The sequence below is a fragment of the Aptenodytes patagonicus genome, chromosome 12 (assembly GCF_965638725.1).
Source record: "Aptenodytes patagonicus chromosome 12, bAptPat1.pri.cur, whole genome shotgun sequence".
In the NCBI taxonomy this organism is placed as follows: Eukaryota; Metazoa; Chordata; class Aves; order Sphenisciformes; family Spheniscidae; genus Aptenodytes; species Aptenodytes patagonicus.
In genome coordinates, this window is record NC_134960.1 from 8137501 (window position 1) to 8157357 (window position 19857).

Sequence of the window (19857 nt, forward strand, 5' to 3'; positions counted from 1 at the left end):
TTTTCCTTTTTATGTTCAACCCACCTCCAGAGCCAGATGGAGTGGGTTGGATTTTAAAGTATTAAAGATATTCAAATTTCATAAGAAGGGGAAAATTTCTACAAACACTTTTTGGTAGGTTGTCATATTTTTTTCCACCTGGCCCAATTGTCTGAATCTCACCAACTGCTTTATCACATTGTAAACCATTCTGGGGCTGACAGATGCTATTTAAAATCAAATTCTGCTCTTCTCTGCAGCATTGTACATATCCAAGAATAACCCTTCTATAAGGCATGCTATATAATATGGCATTAGTCCCACTCAGGCAAAAATCTAATTGACTTGTATAGTACATATATTTTGCAAGGTAACCAACTGAGCAATAGTCACCATATGAATGAAAAGTAATTACTTCTGCTGGGAAACTGAAGCCATGACACAGCTTCCACAATACCTTCACCACAAGCCTGCATGCATCAGTGCTAGAGAAAACCCATAGCCGATAAAATGCCCATAAGGAAATGGATGTGAAATCAGTTTAGATTAAAACAAAATCCCTACAATACTGTGCTTTATCACTATTCTGGTGGGAAAAAAAAAGAAGTAGATGTAGCGCTTCATTCCGCACAATAGGATAACCCATAGGGACAGAAACAGAAGGTTTGGGACACATGGGTTTATGTGGATCATATGACCTCAATATTGATCACGTTATTTACATGTGCTTGAAAAACACAATCACACACATGTGAATCACATGTGAATAAATGAGATTGGATCCTAAAGTCATGAGAGCTGCTTGAAACTCCATGTGTGAAACCAGTAGGCACAAGCCTTAAAACCGTGTAAGCTTTTAATGGGAGCGGAAGATCGCAGTGAAGAGTCTCGGCTGTTACACAAAAGGGTTGCATCTCTGTTCCTTGCTCAGCATCTGCACCACGTCTGCAACAGCAGTGCAATATGAAACAACAGTAAGAGAAATCAACATTAACATCACCAGAACCCCTCTCCCACCTACAGAAAGACCAAGCACTTGCATTGCTCACTTGTTCTCATGAATGCAGCCAGGCAAACATACCCACATATTGCCCACCTGGTTTTTATCCATTTTTGCTTCTTGGTCTCTTTTTCACCTACCACAAACAAGCGGAGCTGCCCAGCTGCTGCATGAGCAGTTCCTCCCGCTTTCCCTGTGGTGCTCTCGGTGCCGGGGATGAGGCACGCCAGGCAGGGCTGAGCACCAGGCACAGCTTTCCCCATCCTGCCCATGATGAGCACAAAACCCACCTGCACTTTGGGGGCACAAGCCGGACCATGCACCTCTCCTCTAATAGCCAAGGCTCAGAGCAAAGCTTGAGAGGTTGGAGGCCATTTCATGTCTTTCCTCCCACAGGCATGACAAAACCTTCCCATTTCTGTTTATTGTCGAGGTTAGCTTAGTTTGCAGTTAGAGGACTTTCAGAAGGATAAATGAATGTTAATGAAGAGGGGTGAGGGGCTAGCTGGATGTAAGGTTTGTATCCAAGGTTTCTATCCAGAGCCAAGTAAAACCTCTGGTGTTTCCCAGACTTATGTTCATTGGCCCCAGATGATGTTCCATGCCTGTAGCTGACTTCTGTACATCCTATTTTTAATCTGTTTACCTATCTATTGCTCACCTAGTTTTTTATCCAGAGAAATTCCTATAAAGAAACAGTAGATACATTAGTGGATCTGAACTAAAACTCCTGCTTTGCTGAATATTTGGGTATGTTATGCCATCCCAGGAGATGCTGGGCAGCTGCGCTCAGGGGCTGTTGATCCAGGACCACCACAGCCCCAGCTGCATTGCCAGACAGTGGGAAATCCCAGGCGGTTTCCTGCACGGGGCGGCAATGTTTCCCTGCAGTAAACCCATGGCAGCCACCCCTTCCCACAGGCTCGAGGTTTCTCCATGCACACGCACCTCCAGCACTTCACGTAGCTAGAAACCGTCCACCAATTCCTGGTCCTGTCTCCCAGCCTTCCTGCACTCCCCCTCTACTTGCCACAGCAGAAATAAGCCCAGAGGAGAGACAGATACTCTGTAATTAGGCAGTTCCCTGGAAGGACCCCATTTTATGAACAAGTGCAGGATGGACAGCTTTTTTTGCAGGCTATGAAATGTGCTGTGGGCTTGAAAGGGATGCCTTGGGTTGTTGGAGGGTAATGACAAGGTGGACACTAAATGTCAGGGCAGACGGATGTGATTCTCCTCTTCCCTGGGGCTTTTGCAAGGCAATGGGAGAAAAGAAGTTTTTTTCTAGACCAGGATGGCAAGGTGCAACCTGCTTGCAGGGGCAGCCAGATCACTTCATGCAATTAGAGGACCTTCATCAAAGCCACAGGGATCTCCCAATCCTCTTCTCCAGCTGCAAGAATTGTGCTTTTGTTTAAAAAAACAATAAAAAATAGGAAACAAATCCTGCTATTGCCTTGCCCTGCCTTTGCAGGGAATTGGCTGGTTCTCAAACCAAAGGTGTCTTTTCATGCTGGGCAGCCTCATCCCCACAGCTGGCCAACCATGTGTTCCTACCCATCCCCTGGCAGACCCACAGCAGCGCTCAGAATCGATGGCCAGTGCTATGTCCTTCATTGCTGAGCTTCAGACCTTGTTCCAGTGAAGTCAGCCCAATGTTTCGTGTAAAAGCTCAACTTCTGGAGCTACCACCTGCTCTAAGGACAGTTCATCTTCTATGGAGACCGCAACAACTTGAGGTGCCATCACCCTGTGCTGCCAACGGGCTCTGGTCACACAGGGTAAAAGAAAGGACCAGCCCTGCTGGAAACCGGGCAAATTTGGCCTTAATGCCTTTCAGCCAAGGGAGATAAATAATGACAAAGAGGATGACGGACACAGTGCCACGTTTGAGTCGAACAGACGGGAAGGTGCCTGGTTGCTGCAGCAACAAGGCTGGGCTTTCGGAAAGATGGGTTTTTCTTTCTCTTTTCACATGCCAATCTCCCCCCCCACGTCAGCGCTCTGCCGCTGCGGGAGACGAGCGGTGACATTTACACTCCCACTAACAAGCTGGTTCGGTGATGGGCAGCTCTGCGGGAGAGCATCTGGTGTCACAGAGCCTGAGCAGAGAGGAGGGGAGAGTCCTCTCAAGCAGTTAGCATAATTTGGGACTTTTTATTATTATTATGAGCATTATTAGGGCAGGAGTGTGCATGGAAACAGCAGGCAAAGCCTCGGTGGGGCACACAGCGTTTCCTACCATTTGTGTGGGTCTGGTCCTGCAGCCGATGGGAGCAACGAGATACCACTCCCGCCCAGAGAACGTCTCTGCATGTCCTGCTGGGAGAGGGAAGGAAACAAAAAGGAAAAAGAGAGGATGAGCAAGAAGTCAAGCGACACCACAGGAGCAATTTCACATCTCAGCCTGGCTCATGATAGCAGGCTGTGTCATCAGCCGTGCCCCTGCAGTTCGGTGTTCCTCAGTGCCCTGCTGAAGCTGCCCATGTCTTTGGCTCCTTGGGAGGAGCCTTGGTATGGTGGCAGAGGGGAAGCTCAGGCTGCTCTCTCCCGCCCGGCAGGTTTGCCCACCGCTGTGCCTCACTATGCTTTCCTTTGCCTTCTGGATAAGACAACTTTCAGTTCACCCAAATTGTCCCAATACTAATAGTAATAGTAGTAATAACAGTAATAATAGCAATAATAATAAAAGTAATAATAATAATGCTACTGCAAAGTAAATGCAAGAAAAATACAACAGCTCTGAAATTAATTGTATGAAATAGTGGTGCAGGAAACTGCTTTGGGTCATCTCCTCTCTCTTACTGGTCGATTTGCTGCTGGCATCAGGAGGAAAGTGGAAATTAGGATCCAGCAGCCTTTCCTGGCTGCCAGACCACTCTGCCATTGCAGCCGGCTGAGAAGGTGCCCTGTTGGATCATGACTGCCAAACTGGGGGTGGAAATACAACAATATTGTGGCCAATAAAACTTGAAATTTATGTATTCCCATGCCCGGCAGAGCCAAGGAAGCCAGATTTCCTAAGGATCTGTGGCTGCAAGTCAAAGACCCATGTGGAGTCTCTGATGCCTAGTATGGGTTGCGCTGATACATTTATTTGAGTGAGAGCATTAATAGGTTTTCTCTTCTCTACAGTGTCATTCTTTTTCACAAAGCTTGGAGGTTCCTGATATCTTGGAGATCTTCACCCTTCTGTCAAATCAAGGTGAAAGTATGGGCTGAAAATTATTAGTAAGATGCAGACAAATAGTCTGCTCCACCTCCTTGCCTGTCTCCATCCTTCCTTTTGAGCGCAGAACATGTGCTAATCAGCCACTTTTCATTAAGAAGCCAGGCTAAAAGATTAGGATGTCAAGGAGGGCAGCCCTCTGCTAGTGTCTTTGTCCCTCCCTGAAGCTGGTGCAGCCCCTTCAGACTGAATTTGAAGAGGCAAAGTACCTGATGTGTTGTAACTCAATTTTCTCAGAGTAATTGCTCCACTTTTCTAAACCTTCACTAAAAAACTCCCTACATATTTCAGCTGGTGCTTAAAAGTATACCCAGTAATCTGCAGAGAAGAGATGACTGAACAAATGTACAGTCAAGCCTGGGGGAAAAAATGTACGAAGGCAGATTATAAAAGACCAGATAAATAATCCTTCAAATATGGAAACTGCAGAAATTAAGAGGATATTTGCAGAAATTTCTCATTACAGAGAGCACACAGGAAGCATCAGCAAGATTACAAACTGGCCAGCGTATGAAGGTTATACAAGGGAGAAACCAAACCTGTCCACCAGCGGCGACCATCACGTCTGCAGCGGTGCAACGCACACAGTGACAGCGGCGAATCTCTTGGCAGTGATGTCAATCAGCGAAGCATGGAAAATGCGGTCACTTGTGGAGTTTTTTCCAGTGACCGAAACTCTACAGGGGTTACCCCTAACCAAACCTCAGCATCTTTCAGCAGAAGGTTCAGGATGGAAAGTTGCTCCCTGTGGTGCTAGAGCCTGTGGTGAGAGCTTCAGCTGAGCAGAAGCTTTGCAGCTCACATGGGTAGTGGGACCAGATGAAGGAGCAGTAGAAAAAAACCTTTTTTTTAGTATTCTTGACTGGAACCCTCTTTTCTATTAAAAAAAAAAAAAAAGTTAAGTTCTCTTCCGTAACAGGAGGGGTTTTTTGATTTTGAAAATTGAAATGTTTTCATGCTTCGTGTGTTAACTTTTTTGCCATCAAACCCTAATACTGCAAAAGACAGAATCCTTTTGCAAAATGTACTTGCCTGAAGGACAGTGCTGGTGCCAGGCAGAGTGCTCTTGAATCAAAACCTTCCGTGCTCATGTTGATGTTTGGTTTTGGATCCTTTCAACATCGCTTCAATATAGTTTTCTGCTTCCTGAATCCTTGGCCTTCCCAAAAAGTGTGGGTTGCTTATTGTAAAACCTGCCAAGCAAAGCAAGTGAATCAACTGTCCTACAAGGGCAAGGAACAAGCTGTGCCACCCACCAGTCCACGTGTCCATGGAGTAGCAGGGAACACCACGAACCATGCAGAGGCTTCGTTCCCAACTGCAGACACTTCTACAGGCATAAATACTATTCTTTAACTGTGTGGCTGCATCTCAAATGATCCATATGTAATTTTCCTCCTGTGTCCAGGGAGCGGGGCTGTCAATGCTGGTCAGACCCTGGTCACTCCAACAGATTTGCGCTGACCTGTTGGGTTTGCCCTGGTGACTCTGTACCGGCAAATAGGTATTGAGTCGATATTGCAGAGCAGCGACAAGCATGGAGCAGGGAACCTCTGTCTGATTGCACTATAGAGAAAGCGTGTCCTAGAAAGAGGAGCCTGGTACACACAGCTGAGCCAAGCTTTTGGGTCCTGCTGCTGCCCAGATTATCCCAACACCCCAACTCCACCTGGTCAGCATGGAGGAGAAGGTTTTGAGAGCTGCACTGAGTGAGATCAGGGTTAGATGTGGGGACTCGGTTTCCCTAGCAGTGAAATGAATCTTTCTGAGACTCGCCTCTTCCCCAGAGAGCCATGACGATTCATTAGGCAATTGTAGAATCACAATGTAGCTGCTGACTGTGCGTTGCGGTCCATTAATAGCCCTATTTATTGCCAACCAAATAATTAGCTTAGACATGCATCAACGGGTCTTGATTGCATATGAAATAACTGCCTTATTACACAGAAATCAAATGCGTTTCTGAGGACAGCTCAGGTGTCACCTCAACCTCAGTATTGAAGAGGAAATGAAAAAAAAAGGAAAAAAACCCAGCCATTTCAATGTGTTGCTCAGCAACAGAATTTGCGGGGGAAACAATCTAGGAATGAAGGAATGAGCATTTCCAAGAGAACGGGTTATTTCAGGCGAGACATCAGGGACAAGCAAATGTCACAGAGGCGGAAAACTTTTTTTTTTTCCTCCTTTAATCAATAATTTAAACTAGGCATTTTGGGTAAAATAAGCATTTAAGTTAGCTGATTGAAAAACGTAGATCCCAAACCTTTACAAAGAGTCACATTGCTGAAGAAATGTTTATTTGTTTGTGTGAGGGAAACATTAGATTTACTAGACACTGAATTCAAAATTGAAAATGCTCTTAGAAATGTCACCTGTTCATTTAAAGAGGGAGATGATGTAATGCCATCATTGCTATATTGTGCAGCATCCCTCCTGGAGCAATCTCATATTAATTTTGTTGTTCTCCTTCCCATGTGCCCTCCCCTCCCTCCCTTCTCCTTTCTCTTCTAGGACAAGACGAGCGCGCTCAGTCTCAGCAATGTGGCGGGGGTTTTCTATATCCTCATCGGTGGGCTCGGACTAGCCATGCTGGTTGCCTTAATCGAGTTTTGTTACAAGTCCAGAAGTGAATCAAAGCGGATGAAGGTGGCAACCCATTCCCCGGCCTTTCACACCTTCTCTCTGATCCTACCCTGGCTCCAAAGCTGCCTTCAGAGACGGATGTAGCCCAGACCATGGGTGGAAAGCCAAGACATAGGGATAACGAAGTGACTCTGTCACTCGACTTGCTAGAAAGGAATAGGAGCATCAGAGGAAGCTAAAAGAGGGTCAAGTGGGCCGTAGCGGGGAGCTGATGCAAGATCAGACGTGTGGCATAATGCTAGTTCAAAATCCACAAATAGAGCAAAATCATAGCACAAACGGTAACAGGAACACATTGCCATTCCTTAAGTGAAAGAAAGCAGACTATGGCAATGCGTGTGCAGCATGGATGAAGTGTGCTGGGGTTGGTGCGATACAGCCGTTAGTGCAATAAAAAAAAAAAAAATCCCCAAACCCAAGCAGCTAACAGCAAGGTAAAACTGGGGTAGTGCGGTAATGAATCAGATCCTGTTGTTCCCTTTGCTGGCACCCTGCTGGCACTATTCGCAGGTTGGCAACAGTGATACATGCTCAGAGCGTTGTTGCCCTGGAATGGATGGTGTGGGTCTCCAAATTCAGAATTATGGGTCCTCTTAGAGAGAAATTGGCCTCTAATGTCTCCTGTAATGTTTTTTTTTTCCTCCACCCTGTTATGGTCTTGCAGAAGCGTACTTCCTATGACCCAGGAGATTTGTTTCAGCCCTAAATTCTGGTGTGCCTAAATTTCAGAGTGTCGTGTCAAGAGTGGACTAGATTTGAAAGCCTTGGGGATACACATTTAATGCAGCATCTGTGGAACAAGTACATCTTGACTCAGATGACTAGCAGAGGCGATCCCTTATACAGATACCATTGTGTACAAGGGTGCAGTGGGATCTGTGCTGTAAGAGTAACACATCCCTTTTCTTCCTCATCTTGACCTCTCTTGTGAGCATGGAAGTTGGTATGAGTATATGAAGTATGCAGTGAGTTTCATAAAATTTAGAGAGATTTTCACTTCCCTGAAACTTACTTACCCAGAATCAAAAGGAAAATAAGCAATTATTTCTTTGGTTTTTATGTCACCATTTCACAACATGCTTAATGCTTAATGTTTTGTCAGCAATAACAACATCCCTAATTCACTGAAAATGTGCAATAGCTCTTTTCCCATTGAGGTTCAGAAAATTCTACAAGCAATGAGAGGTACATTGAGCACAGGGGTAAGATAATGCAAGCAATTAATGTCCCTGAATATACAAAAATTAAATTAAAATTGCTGTCTACACTGTAAAGCTAGGTATGTCACAAATACACTGTGAAAGAGTGTCAGAATGCAGTAACTCCATAGTTTTAGTCTTCAGGACATTCTGCCCTGGTATTGGCTTCCCTGTGTTGCTAGAAATGACCCACTAATTCTCGTCAGTGTTAGCCTGCAGTGCTCTTGCCATGTTAAAACCAGCCACTATGGGAAGGAATCGTGGCTCCCAAAGTTAACATGTTCTAAGCTTGTCCCTTTGGCTGGCTCCCGCCATCAGTGGACATCCCACAAGGCCATTCAGCAGAGCCCAGGCAAGTGCCCAGAAAGACGGGTCAGATCCCCCTCTAAACCCAACCTCTGCTCAGCAAGCCCCTACAGACCCCCTGGGTGAGGTGCAGATCCCTCCAGCACAGGAGGCTGCTCCATGCCTGGGGAGGCACTAAGTTGACTGTTTCTGAATAGCTGTTCCGGATTTATCTGTTCTGGATAATTCTTCACCTGGATATCCCAGTCCAGAAAGGATGATGGTGCCCCTAGAGATAACTTAAACGCAAAGAAACCAAATGAACTTCCTCTTAGTTTAATTGTTCTAAACAGGTGGTTTCCTTAGATCTCTGAAAGCAAATGTTTTGGATGGTATCTGGAACAGGAAGATGAGATTTGGGTTCCTGAATTAGGTTTGCATTTCCTGGTTACCTCAGTCGTCGCTGTAGACAAAAACATAGGCACATGCTCAACTTCTCACATGAGGAGAGTTAAACATATGCTTGCAGTGAGTCAGAGTCCACCATACATAACAGTACTGGAGTAGTAATAGCATATCTATGGGGGAAGTGTGTATAATACCTCTGCTCAGATCCAGGATGACTGTTCTTATGTTGTAGAGTTTGAATAGTTTTTCCATATGGCACGTATGCTTTATACCCCAAAATACTGCTGAAACATTTAATTTTGAATGTAGAAGAGGTGCGAATTAACAGAGCAGATGCAGTAGGGACATGCAGAAAGTGAGAGTCTGAATGGAGACAAGGAGGGAGAGAACAGTGACAGAAAGACAACACTGTTTTATATTGTAATTTCTCCAACATTGCTAAGGACAGGGGGAGACCCCCCCGTCCTTCCTAAAAAGGGTTTTTGTTTAATCCCACAGCAATCAATCAACGAAGCCATACGGACATCAACCCTTCCCAGGCCGGCTGCAGCAGGAGGCAGTGGAGAAAATGGACGTGTGGTCAGCCACGATTTCCCCAAATCCATGCAGACGATCCCGTGCATGAGCCACAGCACCGGCATGTCCCTAGGAGCTACGGGATTATAATTGGCCTTTTGACCCATTGCCTGGGTGAGAGCAGGGGCAGCCCAACTCCACCCCCTCCAGAGCCAAAAACAAACCCAACACCAACAAGACAAACAACGATGACAGAAGGGACAATTGGATGGATCTTCTCGAGGAAATCAAACCTATTTCCCTTTTTATTTGCAAACAGATCCACTGGCAGGAGAACAGAAACAGGTCTGTACTGCAATAAGGAGAGTGTAACGGGATTTAACAGACTCGTGAACCGTCCCTGATCAAAGAACCACTGGAACACTAATGAGGACTATGCCATTCTGTTTTAACTTGGTTGTTAATAAGTCTTAGTGTGTGCAATATATATATATTTTTTCTTACTAATTCCTGTGGTGTCAGGGTAACATCAGCCCTTTCCCCCTTCCCTGCTCAGTCCTTCAATCTGGTTTAGTTTGGTATGCAAACCATAATGTCTGAGCTACTAACAGCAAAAAAGAAAATCCAATAAATGGCAAGCTGAACTCCCTGCAGGGCGTCAGCATTGACCCCTTTTGCCCATCGTGATTCTGCCTTCTGTTGTTCTGTTGTGAACTCGGGCTGTGGAGTTATTGCAATGAGGCAGACAGAGGTGCGAACGGCTCTCCCTGCAACAGGAAGGACTTGATGCAAGAAAGAACCTGAACAAAAACATGAGGCTGTTTTACAGGGGCAAAGTCATGAGTGAGTTTAGAAACCCCAGGCAACCTGAGGACAAAGTGATAATTCTTCCAGAGATGATAAGTGGCAGTTCAAGAGAAGAATCGTGTGCCTGGAGTGGAGAGCGTCATGTGTGGCAGACTAGAGCAGATGGTTGGTCTAAGATCATGGTCAGCTGCTGTTTATGGAAGAGAGAAAGTAAATGCTGCATTCTCCTCACATGCGACTCTCCTGCCTAGGTTATTGGGGGCTAATAAGCAATTGTGAACCATTTCTTCATTGCTTAGCTTCTGTGTGTGCTCCCTTTTTGGTGGTCACATAAGGGAACCACCTTGAGCCAGGAATAGACCATCTCAAGACATCCCGTTCTAAATGGCTGCCTATTAACCAGTAAAACATGCTAGAAGTCATGGGGCTGCAATGGGAATATCCCTGCCTTTTTGCTCTGAAATCCCTTTATGGCCATTTTTCTAATTAAGAGGGACATTTTGTAGATAGTTGGCCAGAATGGCTTCCTGGAAGGAATTGCTGAAGCAAACCAAGGAGGAGACCCTACAAGAGCTTCTATTCAAGCGTCCATGACATTCGACAGCATCAGGACTGGTCAACCTCAGCCTTCCCGTCAAGTTATGGCCTGTCTGGGTACAAAGCCAAAAGTAGCAGATTCCCACTCATGTATCCTTAGGGAGGGGGAAGCATCCACAAGCCAGGCGAGCAGGTTGCTGACCCCAAACTGGGTATTGCAGAAACCTGCGCTGCCAGACGGGCAGCTGGGAATCCAACCACAGGCGCGGAGATCAAAGGGGCAAGGATGGTTTTCCAGAACTGCACAAAAGGTTCGTTCTGTGAATCACTGGCATGGACAGACAAATGCTTCCCACCCTGGTGAGCCTGAGACACCTCCCCAGAAGTGAAGGATTCCCAGGGGAGCATTGGGAGAGAGAAGATCTGTGGGGCAGGGACCACAGTGAACCCACTTAGCCTTGTCCCATCTCACAGGTCCATCACTGATGGCAAATAAAGTTCAAAGCTTCTCACAGGACCCAGCAAATATCTCTCTGGGGACTGAGCTGCTATTGGAGTGTTCTGAGCTGCTTTTTCTCATTTTTTTCGTTGTTTTTTTTTTTTTTTTCTGCAACGTAGCAAGAGAGGAGCAGGAAAAGAAGGGAGGCAGGTGAAGAGAAAGCAATGCAGGCAAATGACTGGCACAGGTCTATGAGGAGGATCTGTCTATGCAGCTGTCCATAAGTACAGCTGGAAGCTGCCTGAATACCAGTTTCCATTAGTGTATGAATGTGCAGAGCAATACGTTTACCACCTTTAACACCAGCCTGGTCTGAAGTATCTGTTCCATTTACCCACTTGTCATGCAACACTTTGGAGACCAGCAAGTCAGAGTCAAGGTCCTAAGCTCGGGCACAGCATGTCTTGTGCCAATATGTTTTCCTCTCTCCACCACTGGAAACCCTTGTGATTTTCATCTCTCATCGCCAAACATGAACTCTGTTATCAGCCACTCCAAACACCTCTTCAGGTCACTTTGTGTTGGTTATCATTTTTAATCCACTTTTCTTAATTTTAACTTCAGTTCTGTGTAAGTGCTAGCACAGTGGACGCATCCCACAAGCTAGCCTGTTTCCATGCCCTTGGATGCATCTCCTGACCCAGCTCTTACCACATCCCGGACCTTGCCACGGCAGTGCACCACCAGGCGCTGTCGTGAGAGCAGGCTGCTGAGACCCATCGGTGCCCCATCCTCCTCCAAAGACAGGACCACGTGGCAGCAGGTCGCGGGAAGCCCGACCGGGCAGTTAGACGGTCTCCTGAGAAAGAGAGCATCTGTGCTAGGACTGGCCACCTGTGACGTGAAGATGTGAGATGCAGTTTTCAAAGGCTTTTGATCAGTGGAGGAGTTGTTAAAAAAAAAAGAAAGATTAATAGGACAAAAGCGTGGAAAATGTTAACTTGTAATATGTATTTTTACTACACTTTTCTTAAAAATAGAGTAATGGTAAAACTCTTAAAGACATTGACATTTTTTCTCAACAGGAATCCATATTTAACAGTTTTGGCTTTCATTAAATTTTGCTCTTTGGTACCTGGATCTTTTATTTAACAGCTATATTTGTTTTATCTCTCTTGTTTTTTCTTTCTTTTTTGTTTCTTTTGGCAGTACTGCAAAGGATTTTGCTTTATCGAACGCAACAGTGTTTTTCGTTTCACATTCTCTTTTTTTCAAACAACATTTTTATTGGTAATTATTATTTACACAAAAATGAAACTATCGGCTGGAATTTTAGCACCAAGGATCCATGATCCATTTTTCATACCTGTCCATGCCATTTTGTGCCAGTGCTGGATGTGTGGAAATGAAAATGATGTTACCCCTCAGGCAATATTGCCCAACCTGAATCAAATGAGATTTCCTTGATTATTGCTGTGTCTGACTTGTGAACAGCAGCCAAATAAACTGCTTCAGGTTGAAATTGGGAATCTATCTAATATTTACCCAAGAGTCAGGAAACTAAACATTCATTGGGTTCAAAGTTAATGATTTTGCTTCATTTGGAGTTTTGTGGGGTTATTTTTTGAGGAGGGCTATTAGATGATTTTAGCTTGTTTTTACAGAAAGAGAAGACATGGTCAGCTCAGAGATAATTCAGAACCAGCACTGGTCCAAAAATCCTCACCAGGATCAGCTTTCCTAGGAGCTCCCATGCTGTTTCAGAGGCTTGGACATTTAAGATGTTTCTCACTCAGTTTTCACACAATTAACCTGCTAAATTCCTTATCCAAAAGTCTGCTGAAAGAGGAAAGAGAGTAGGATTTAAAGGGCCTTGGACATTTATGCAGATCCTGACAGCTGCTGGGGTTAACTATAATGACTAATGTCATGCTCTTAGGTAGCACTTGGTGTCACAGATCTGGAAGGACTTCCCTTCCCCGTATCATCATTCCCATTTATCGGCTGGGGAAGCTGAGACTCAAAAGTGCCTTGGACCAGGCATCCCAGCTCACCCCACAGGGCCATGGTTATAGATTCAAGGTCTCCAACATTCACAAGGGGTTTTTTTACCTGCTGGTAAGTTTTAAAGATGGAGTCAGCAAGGGGCAGAATGAATACATTTTGAAAGGGGCTGTGAACCCTCAGGCTTCAAAGCACAAAGAGACTCCCAGTCAATGAGACCTGAAGGAGAGGTTACCGATGGGCAGGCTATGCTGGATCAGCCCATTTTGGTCTTCCACAATTGCTTAGGCATCCAGTACTGTAGTGTGGGCTTGGACCCTGTCTCAAAATGCTCTTCTTGCTCAGTGGTTCACTCTTGGTTCCCAGTGAGGTTGCAAAAATGCACAAGAAATGTTCCTTTGTATCTTGGCATAAACAGGACAAAATTCCCTCCTAGTGGCAAAAACAAGTATTCCTTGTAAGAAAGTCTCCAGCAAGAATCCAAAACCATTTCAGCAGTTGTTGAAGAAAAAAAACACTGAACCTTGAAATGCAGCAGGTGAGGAACAGATGCATCACCCAGTCCATCCCTTTGCTATGGGATGATAACCTTGGCATCAGGACACAAAGCTGGGATGCTCCAAAAAGATTTGGCTGGACTTGTGTGTCCATGTGCCTACCTGCCATCAAATGCAAGGAGAACTTACTCATCTAAGCTCTGTGAAGGGACGGGGGAGGGGTGCATCAATGTTTGCTCTAACCCAGTGGGTACCACTAACCTGTTCAGGTCCAGCAACTCAGCCACATATCTCCATCAAAAGTTTTGGGAGACATGGGGATGTTTTCACTGTGAACACAGGTTTGTGCTCGGTTTTCAGTGACGTGGTCAGTCACCCAAGTCTCACACATGGCTCTGGGTCCCCAGGAGAACATTTTTGTGCATGTTTCTAACTAACATGTTGCTCCACCATGGAGGCACATGTCAGAGCTTAGATGACCCATCACAGTGGTGTGTGGTACCCTTAGGACACTGCTGGTACTCTTCACTGCCATGGCATGAGAAATAACAGCACAGATTGGAGCTTGGCTAGTGGAGGTTGCTCTGAAACACCACCTTGGAGACTGGAGGAGATGGGTTCAGGCCCTTCCCACCAGCAAAGGCACCAGATTAACCCCAAATACCTTTTAGAGACCTGTGTGGCCTGTTCTCTGATAGCTTTTGTAGCTGCTGACCTCTCTTAAACACAGATTCCCCAGTTGCCCTTGTGTTACCTCTGGGCACAGATCAATTTGTCAGCCACCAGTGTTGGTTTTGTGTCTTGGCAGCCCACTGCTGGCTGAAGCCCCCATGCTTGCATCTCTGCTACCCAGTTAATTAATTAATTAACAGAAATACAGGGATGTCACTGTGCCATGCGCAGCTGCCCACCAGCCTGCAGGAGGGCAGGGCTTTTGGGGCAAAATCCACATGCAAACCCCAGCTCAAAAGATGCCAGACAGTGCAGACAAAACTGCTTGGGCTCCATGTTGCTCCAGCTCCATTACGAAGATGACACCCCTCCCAGCTTCCTTCTTACACAGAGCTGCTCTGTTCTTTTCCAGGCACTTGGTCCTGATGGTTTGAGTATATAGGAGGGATAAATTTAGTGTCCGAGGACCTGGAAAAGGTTCTCCTAGTCATGGAGGTGTAGCTCGAGACTGATCTCTCCATCAAAATCCTGACCATTCCCACTCTGGAATTCTCCACTCAGCCCTGACCTGCAGCATCACCTCCCATTTCCCTTCTGTCCAGCCCCATCTCTCCACCTGTATATCAGTCCCACCCTCAGCACTGCCAGCTACTCCCGTCCAGGACCTGGAATAGGCTCTGGGTATGTACACGGTGGTTGTCTTACTGCAAATAAGTCTATATCACCACATAGCTTTAGAAAGCAAATGAACTCACCTTCCTTTGGAATGGGGGTAGAGATGTGAATCCAGCTCCGCACTGGGCAGAAGTGATCCCATAACCCATCACACTGTACGCAGGAAGCAAGGAGCCTTTCTGCAAATGGGGTGTTCTACGGAGCCACAATCTTGCAAAGTGCTAAGTTATCAGGCTGTTCCCAGAGCACTTAGACTAATCTCTCTTTCGCTTGTGCCCACTTCTGAGGAGGCATCACCGTCTGGCTGCCAGGAGGTACACCTGGCTCAGGGATGGAGAGAGGCAGGGTGCTAGGCATCATCTCCATCAAGCTGGTACCCGAGTGAACTCACCTGCCAAACGTGTGTGAGGGGAGAGCTGGCTCTAGAGCAGTGAAACACAGTAATCCTCACCTCCAGAAGGGATACTGAGAAGTGTAATTAGCCAATGTTTGCACATCCCTTTCTCATGCACTAATTATAGAGTACACACACACAGATGCATACACAGATATTGAGATGCCTTTAACGGCCCAAATTAGCTGTCAAGGTACCTTTTCGTTCCTAAGGATCAATATGGTATAATGTAACAGCCACAAAGTATGTTCATTACTCTGCAGGGCTGGTTTAACATGCTCTCTGGATCCCTTTGGCAGTAATTCCTCCTCTGTTCAAGCTGGCATCAAAATTAATGGCATGTCATGTTCTATAAGTCCTGACTTTTTAGATGAAAGGTACATGGTGTTGTTCACATCAGTATTACAGTGTAATAAATCAATGCTTTCCCATTGGAAGGATTTCAGACAATTTCACAACTTGCTCTCAGGAACTCAAAAGACAACCTGTCTGCCAGGCCATGGGCCGATAAAAAAAGAAAAAAAAATCCATAAAGACAGAAAAAGGAAGGGGAAAAAAAAAAAAATTCATTGCTGTGTTGTTACCTGCTTCATGTAGGACGCTGGAGCCAGGGCAGCAATGCCAAAGTTTCATCAGGCCCCACCACACCAGGTGGTGCACAGCTCAAGGAAGCATATTCCCTGCGCCGAGGAGGTTACGGACAAAGCCGACAGAGGCTGGGAGGGGGAACACAGCCTGATTTCACTTGACCAGATAGGAGCAGAGACAAAAGTAGCATTTGCCTTCTGATTGCCAGACCCTAGAACAAACTGCTCCCAATTTTCAGAAAAGCAACAGGAAAGGGGAAGAGGAGCAAAGACTGAGCATGCCAGGACAGAGCACCCAGCAACCCCCCGAAAGGTGGGGGGGTTAATAATAACTCTGGGGTGCCCACAGAGTTATTGTCCCACCTTCTTTGGTAGCTGCTGCCCAGAGTGCAGTTCACTTACTTAACAACATCTTTACCAAGTAAAACTTAAATTCCCCTGCTCCCAGGAGCACATGTGCAAGACGGGAAGAGGCTGAACTTGAAAGGGGAGCCGTTTAGTTGCCTCAGATTAGCTCAAACTGTGTGACAAGCTTTCCTCACTTCAAAACCAATGTTGTTAACCTTGAAATCTGCACTATTAATGTTTCAACATGAGTCCCATCAGGAGCTGCTGAAAGAGCTCTCCTGGACTCGTGACAGCTCATCCTGTTTGATTCTAATCATATATGAATGCATGAGTTAAGAAGACATCATTAAAAGTACATTAAGTTTAATTATGCTAGCAGCCACAAACAGTGGGAGCATCAGCTTAATGCAGAATGCATAATTAGATCAGACCTAATCCATTAGTTTCATATTTGTTAAAGAAAATGCTCCTCGTCTATAAGTATCACTACAAAGTGATCCATAGGGTTTGGAGGAACGGCACCGTTTTCTGGGGGTTACTGCTCTCCCGTCCCCTCTCCCCTCCTCCCTGCCCATCACCCCTGTGCACGCTGCTGAGCCCTCACTTAGCTCATTGCACGTCCAGTTTAACAAAAGCACACAAAAAAACAGAGCAAGAAGATCCTCCGCTCTGGCAGCCAAGTCCCGGGGAGGTGCTGTGGTGGTTTAAGCCATTATGGACCCAGATCTCCTTTGCAAGGAGCACCAGCTTGAACTTGAAAGCACCAGCACCAGACTACTACCACCAGAGCAGTCTGTAGATGCAGGAGCGTGCGCAGTGCCAGGTGGGTGGATGGCCCCACAACCCAGTTAGACCAGTGCAGCCGTGCTCGGGGATGGAAACGGGTGGTTCCAGCATGGCTGATGCCCTTTCACAGACTCCAGCCCCTATTGGCTGCAGAGGGTGCTGGGACAACTTTCCAAACAAAACAAAAAAAGACAAAAATAAATCAAAATAAGGAAAGCAAAAGTGTTTCAGCTCCTTCCAGGGCTGGTCCAGCTCTCTCCACTAACACCAGGAGAGCAGTGTCAGGGGCCCGCGGCTGCAGCAGCAGGGAAGGTGGCATGTCCCTTTTCCCAGCAGCACGCCATTACAAACCACCCACTGCCTTGCTCTGCAAAGCCACTGAGGGAAACCACCATCACCGGTGGGCTTGAGCTAAGCCCCGAGATGAGCAGCTGTGGGTTGCCACCCCCATCTTCACCCCACAGCAGGGTCGCAGGGATAACTGGTACTAGCAACCCCTCACACCCCCAGGCAGCATCACCGCAGTAGGGACGACAAATCTGCCAAAGCCTGAGCCCCCCAGGTAATCAAGTTGCTGTGGCTTGGTGCTTCTCAGCTGGGATACAGGGGATCCTGTAGCAATGCGCTTGTCCCATGGAGTGATTTCAGCACCATCTCCCAGCCCAGACCTCGCAGCGGTGGATGCTGCCTTGGCAGGGCATTTCCCAGCTCCTGGGGCCAGCCCAGAGGTGATGTGCCTCACCGGCATGCTGCTAAACCACAGTGCTCATGGGTCAACATGCTCACTGCCGTCCTTCTTGCTACAGAGAGGGATGAATTTACTATGAGCCTTTACCTGCCACAGGTTATTCACACCCATCAGCCCACAGACTAACTCAGTTCAGCGCTGGACATGGAGAGGGTCCGCGCAAAGCTGAGGTCCCCTCCAGCCTGGAGTCAGAGTGGGCTGGAAGGGAGAGGAGGTGAGGCCACCAAGCGACACATGCCTGCCAGCTGTGAGCAAGCAATTGTAGTTCAGGAGGGAACCCGAGAGCCCTGCACTCACTGGCATTCATCTCCAGCAGGAGCCGCTTATGCTTAACGGCTCAACTGAGCCCTCTAACACCTGCCTAAGTGCTGAATATTATTGCTATTAAAAGATAATGGCCTCTTGCTGCCTCTCCTCCGTGGAGCTGGGTAGGGGCTATGATTGGGAAACCACAGCACGAAGGCACAACCCCACAGGCAGGGCAGACGGGCAGGATTAAAACCTTTCTGAAGGTACCTTTTGCAGCCAAGGGCCAGCTCCAAATGGACCACAATTACTGGTTAGACAATAACTGAGATTTCCAGGAAGTTTTCTGAATAAAACATCTGGTAACTTAGGTTTGGGGAGGCCTTTTTTGTTAGGTTGTTTTTTGTTTTTTTTTTAAAGAGAGAGAAAATCCCTACCAGTCAGCCCATTTTATCCATATTTCATTTTCATCCTTGCCACCTCCATCCCCTCTCCGCCCTGCTCACGCAGGCAAGGGTGACACCAGCACAGACACACAGGCAGGTTAGGCTGTACCACGGGGTCCAGGAGGGGATGGAACGGAGGTCAGCAGCCTGGGGGGGCCCTTCTGCCCCCCGTTTTGCAATGCTGTGGGACACCAGTGCTGTCCTGCCCACAGGGTCTCGCAAAAGGTGTTGGATGACCCCATGGCTGTTTACTTGCCACAGAGGTAGTTTCCATGTTCTCTGTTTTTCAGGGTTTTTAACTGACAATGGTCATCAGCATTTCTAATTTCAATCTAATAAACATGGGGAAAGATGGGCTAAAGGCTGTTGTGATTTTCTTTCCCATTTGTGTGCTGAAGTGTGTCTGTTTGCCAATGGCCATCACAAGCCGGAGTCCTGGTTCAGCTGAGAAGTAGGAAGAGACATGGCAAAGACTTGGTAAAACTTTCTTCCTCTGAGGAAGCAGATGATTTATAGTGAATTGTATGTAGCTGCTGATGTACTTTTTGGTTGGGGGATATTTGGGGAGATATTTGGAAAAAAATCTAACCTCATAAAGCCTTTTAGAGAAAGCATTGATCTTTCTAAATGGGCAGCAATTGATATGTTCAAAGTGAACATCAGTGTGCATGCGTATTTGCACAGGTGTGCATCTGTGTGTCATTTAAAAATAAAGCAGCAACCCCCCAAAAAATCAAAGATGAGCACAAAGAGCAGCTCTTTGGAGAAAGAAATGTGAGGACCTTTATATCCTCACTAGCAATTCCCTTTAGTGTGGTAATCCATATGGCAAGATGAAAGGGCAACCCGTGGGTGCTGTTAATTGTTCTTTCCAAAGGAAAACATCTAAACCATTGCACTCACTGAGCAATCAAAAGGAAATCTAAGTTAACCCCTCTGTGGCCAGTTTGCCCCAGGCCAACTGCTGGCATCCCTGATGGGAGATGGGTTATAGCTGCAACCCTGACAGCCACAAGCCATGTGTTCCCAGAGACTCATAAGCAAGTTTTAGGCTCTAACAACCCTCTCTGAGACCCCACCAGACTTCTGTCAGAATTCAGCAAGAAGTCAGATAAGTCTATCTATACTGCAATATATTTTGACAGGATCCTGACACAGCGACACGACCGCAGTGTGATCAGCTCTTAGGTTTCATTTGAAGAGGTGTTTTCGCTCTGGTGTAAGAGAAATCTACCCACCCCTCACAGACCATATGCTATCTTTTTAGTACATTTGCTGATTATCCAAAAAGCACTAAGAGAGCCTGAACACTGCCCCAGTGACTCCCAGATCTTCTTTCACAGTAATTGGCACAGGAAGGGCTGCAAAGTCCCTTTCTGAAAAGGGGAAACTGAGGCACGGAAAGATTCCCA

The 19857-nt window shown here is 46.5% G+C and overlaps 1 protein-coding gene across 3 annotated transcripts in view; it reads left to right on the top strand.

Moving 5' to 3' along the window:
- GRIA1 (glutamate ionotropic receptor AMPA type subunit 1) overlaps positions 1–18786 on the top strand; it is a 139768-nt gene extending 120982 nt beyond the window's left edge. For 2 of the 3 annotated variants that reach the window (XM_076350031.1, XM_076350030.1), the window contains exons 15-16: positions 6720–6854; positions 9221–18786. In XM_076350031.1, the coding sequence (XP_076206146.1) occupies positions 6720–6854; positions 9221–9409 (324 nt within the window). In that variant the 3' untranslated portion in view covers positions 9410–18786. Of the gene's footprint in view, positions 1–6719; positions 6855–9220 lie in introns of those variants that run through there. The other variant, XM_076350032.1, reaches the window with a different exon arrangement.
- The last annotated feature ends 1071 nt before the right edge of the window (positions 18787–19857 follow it).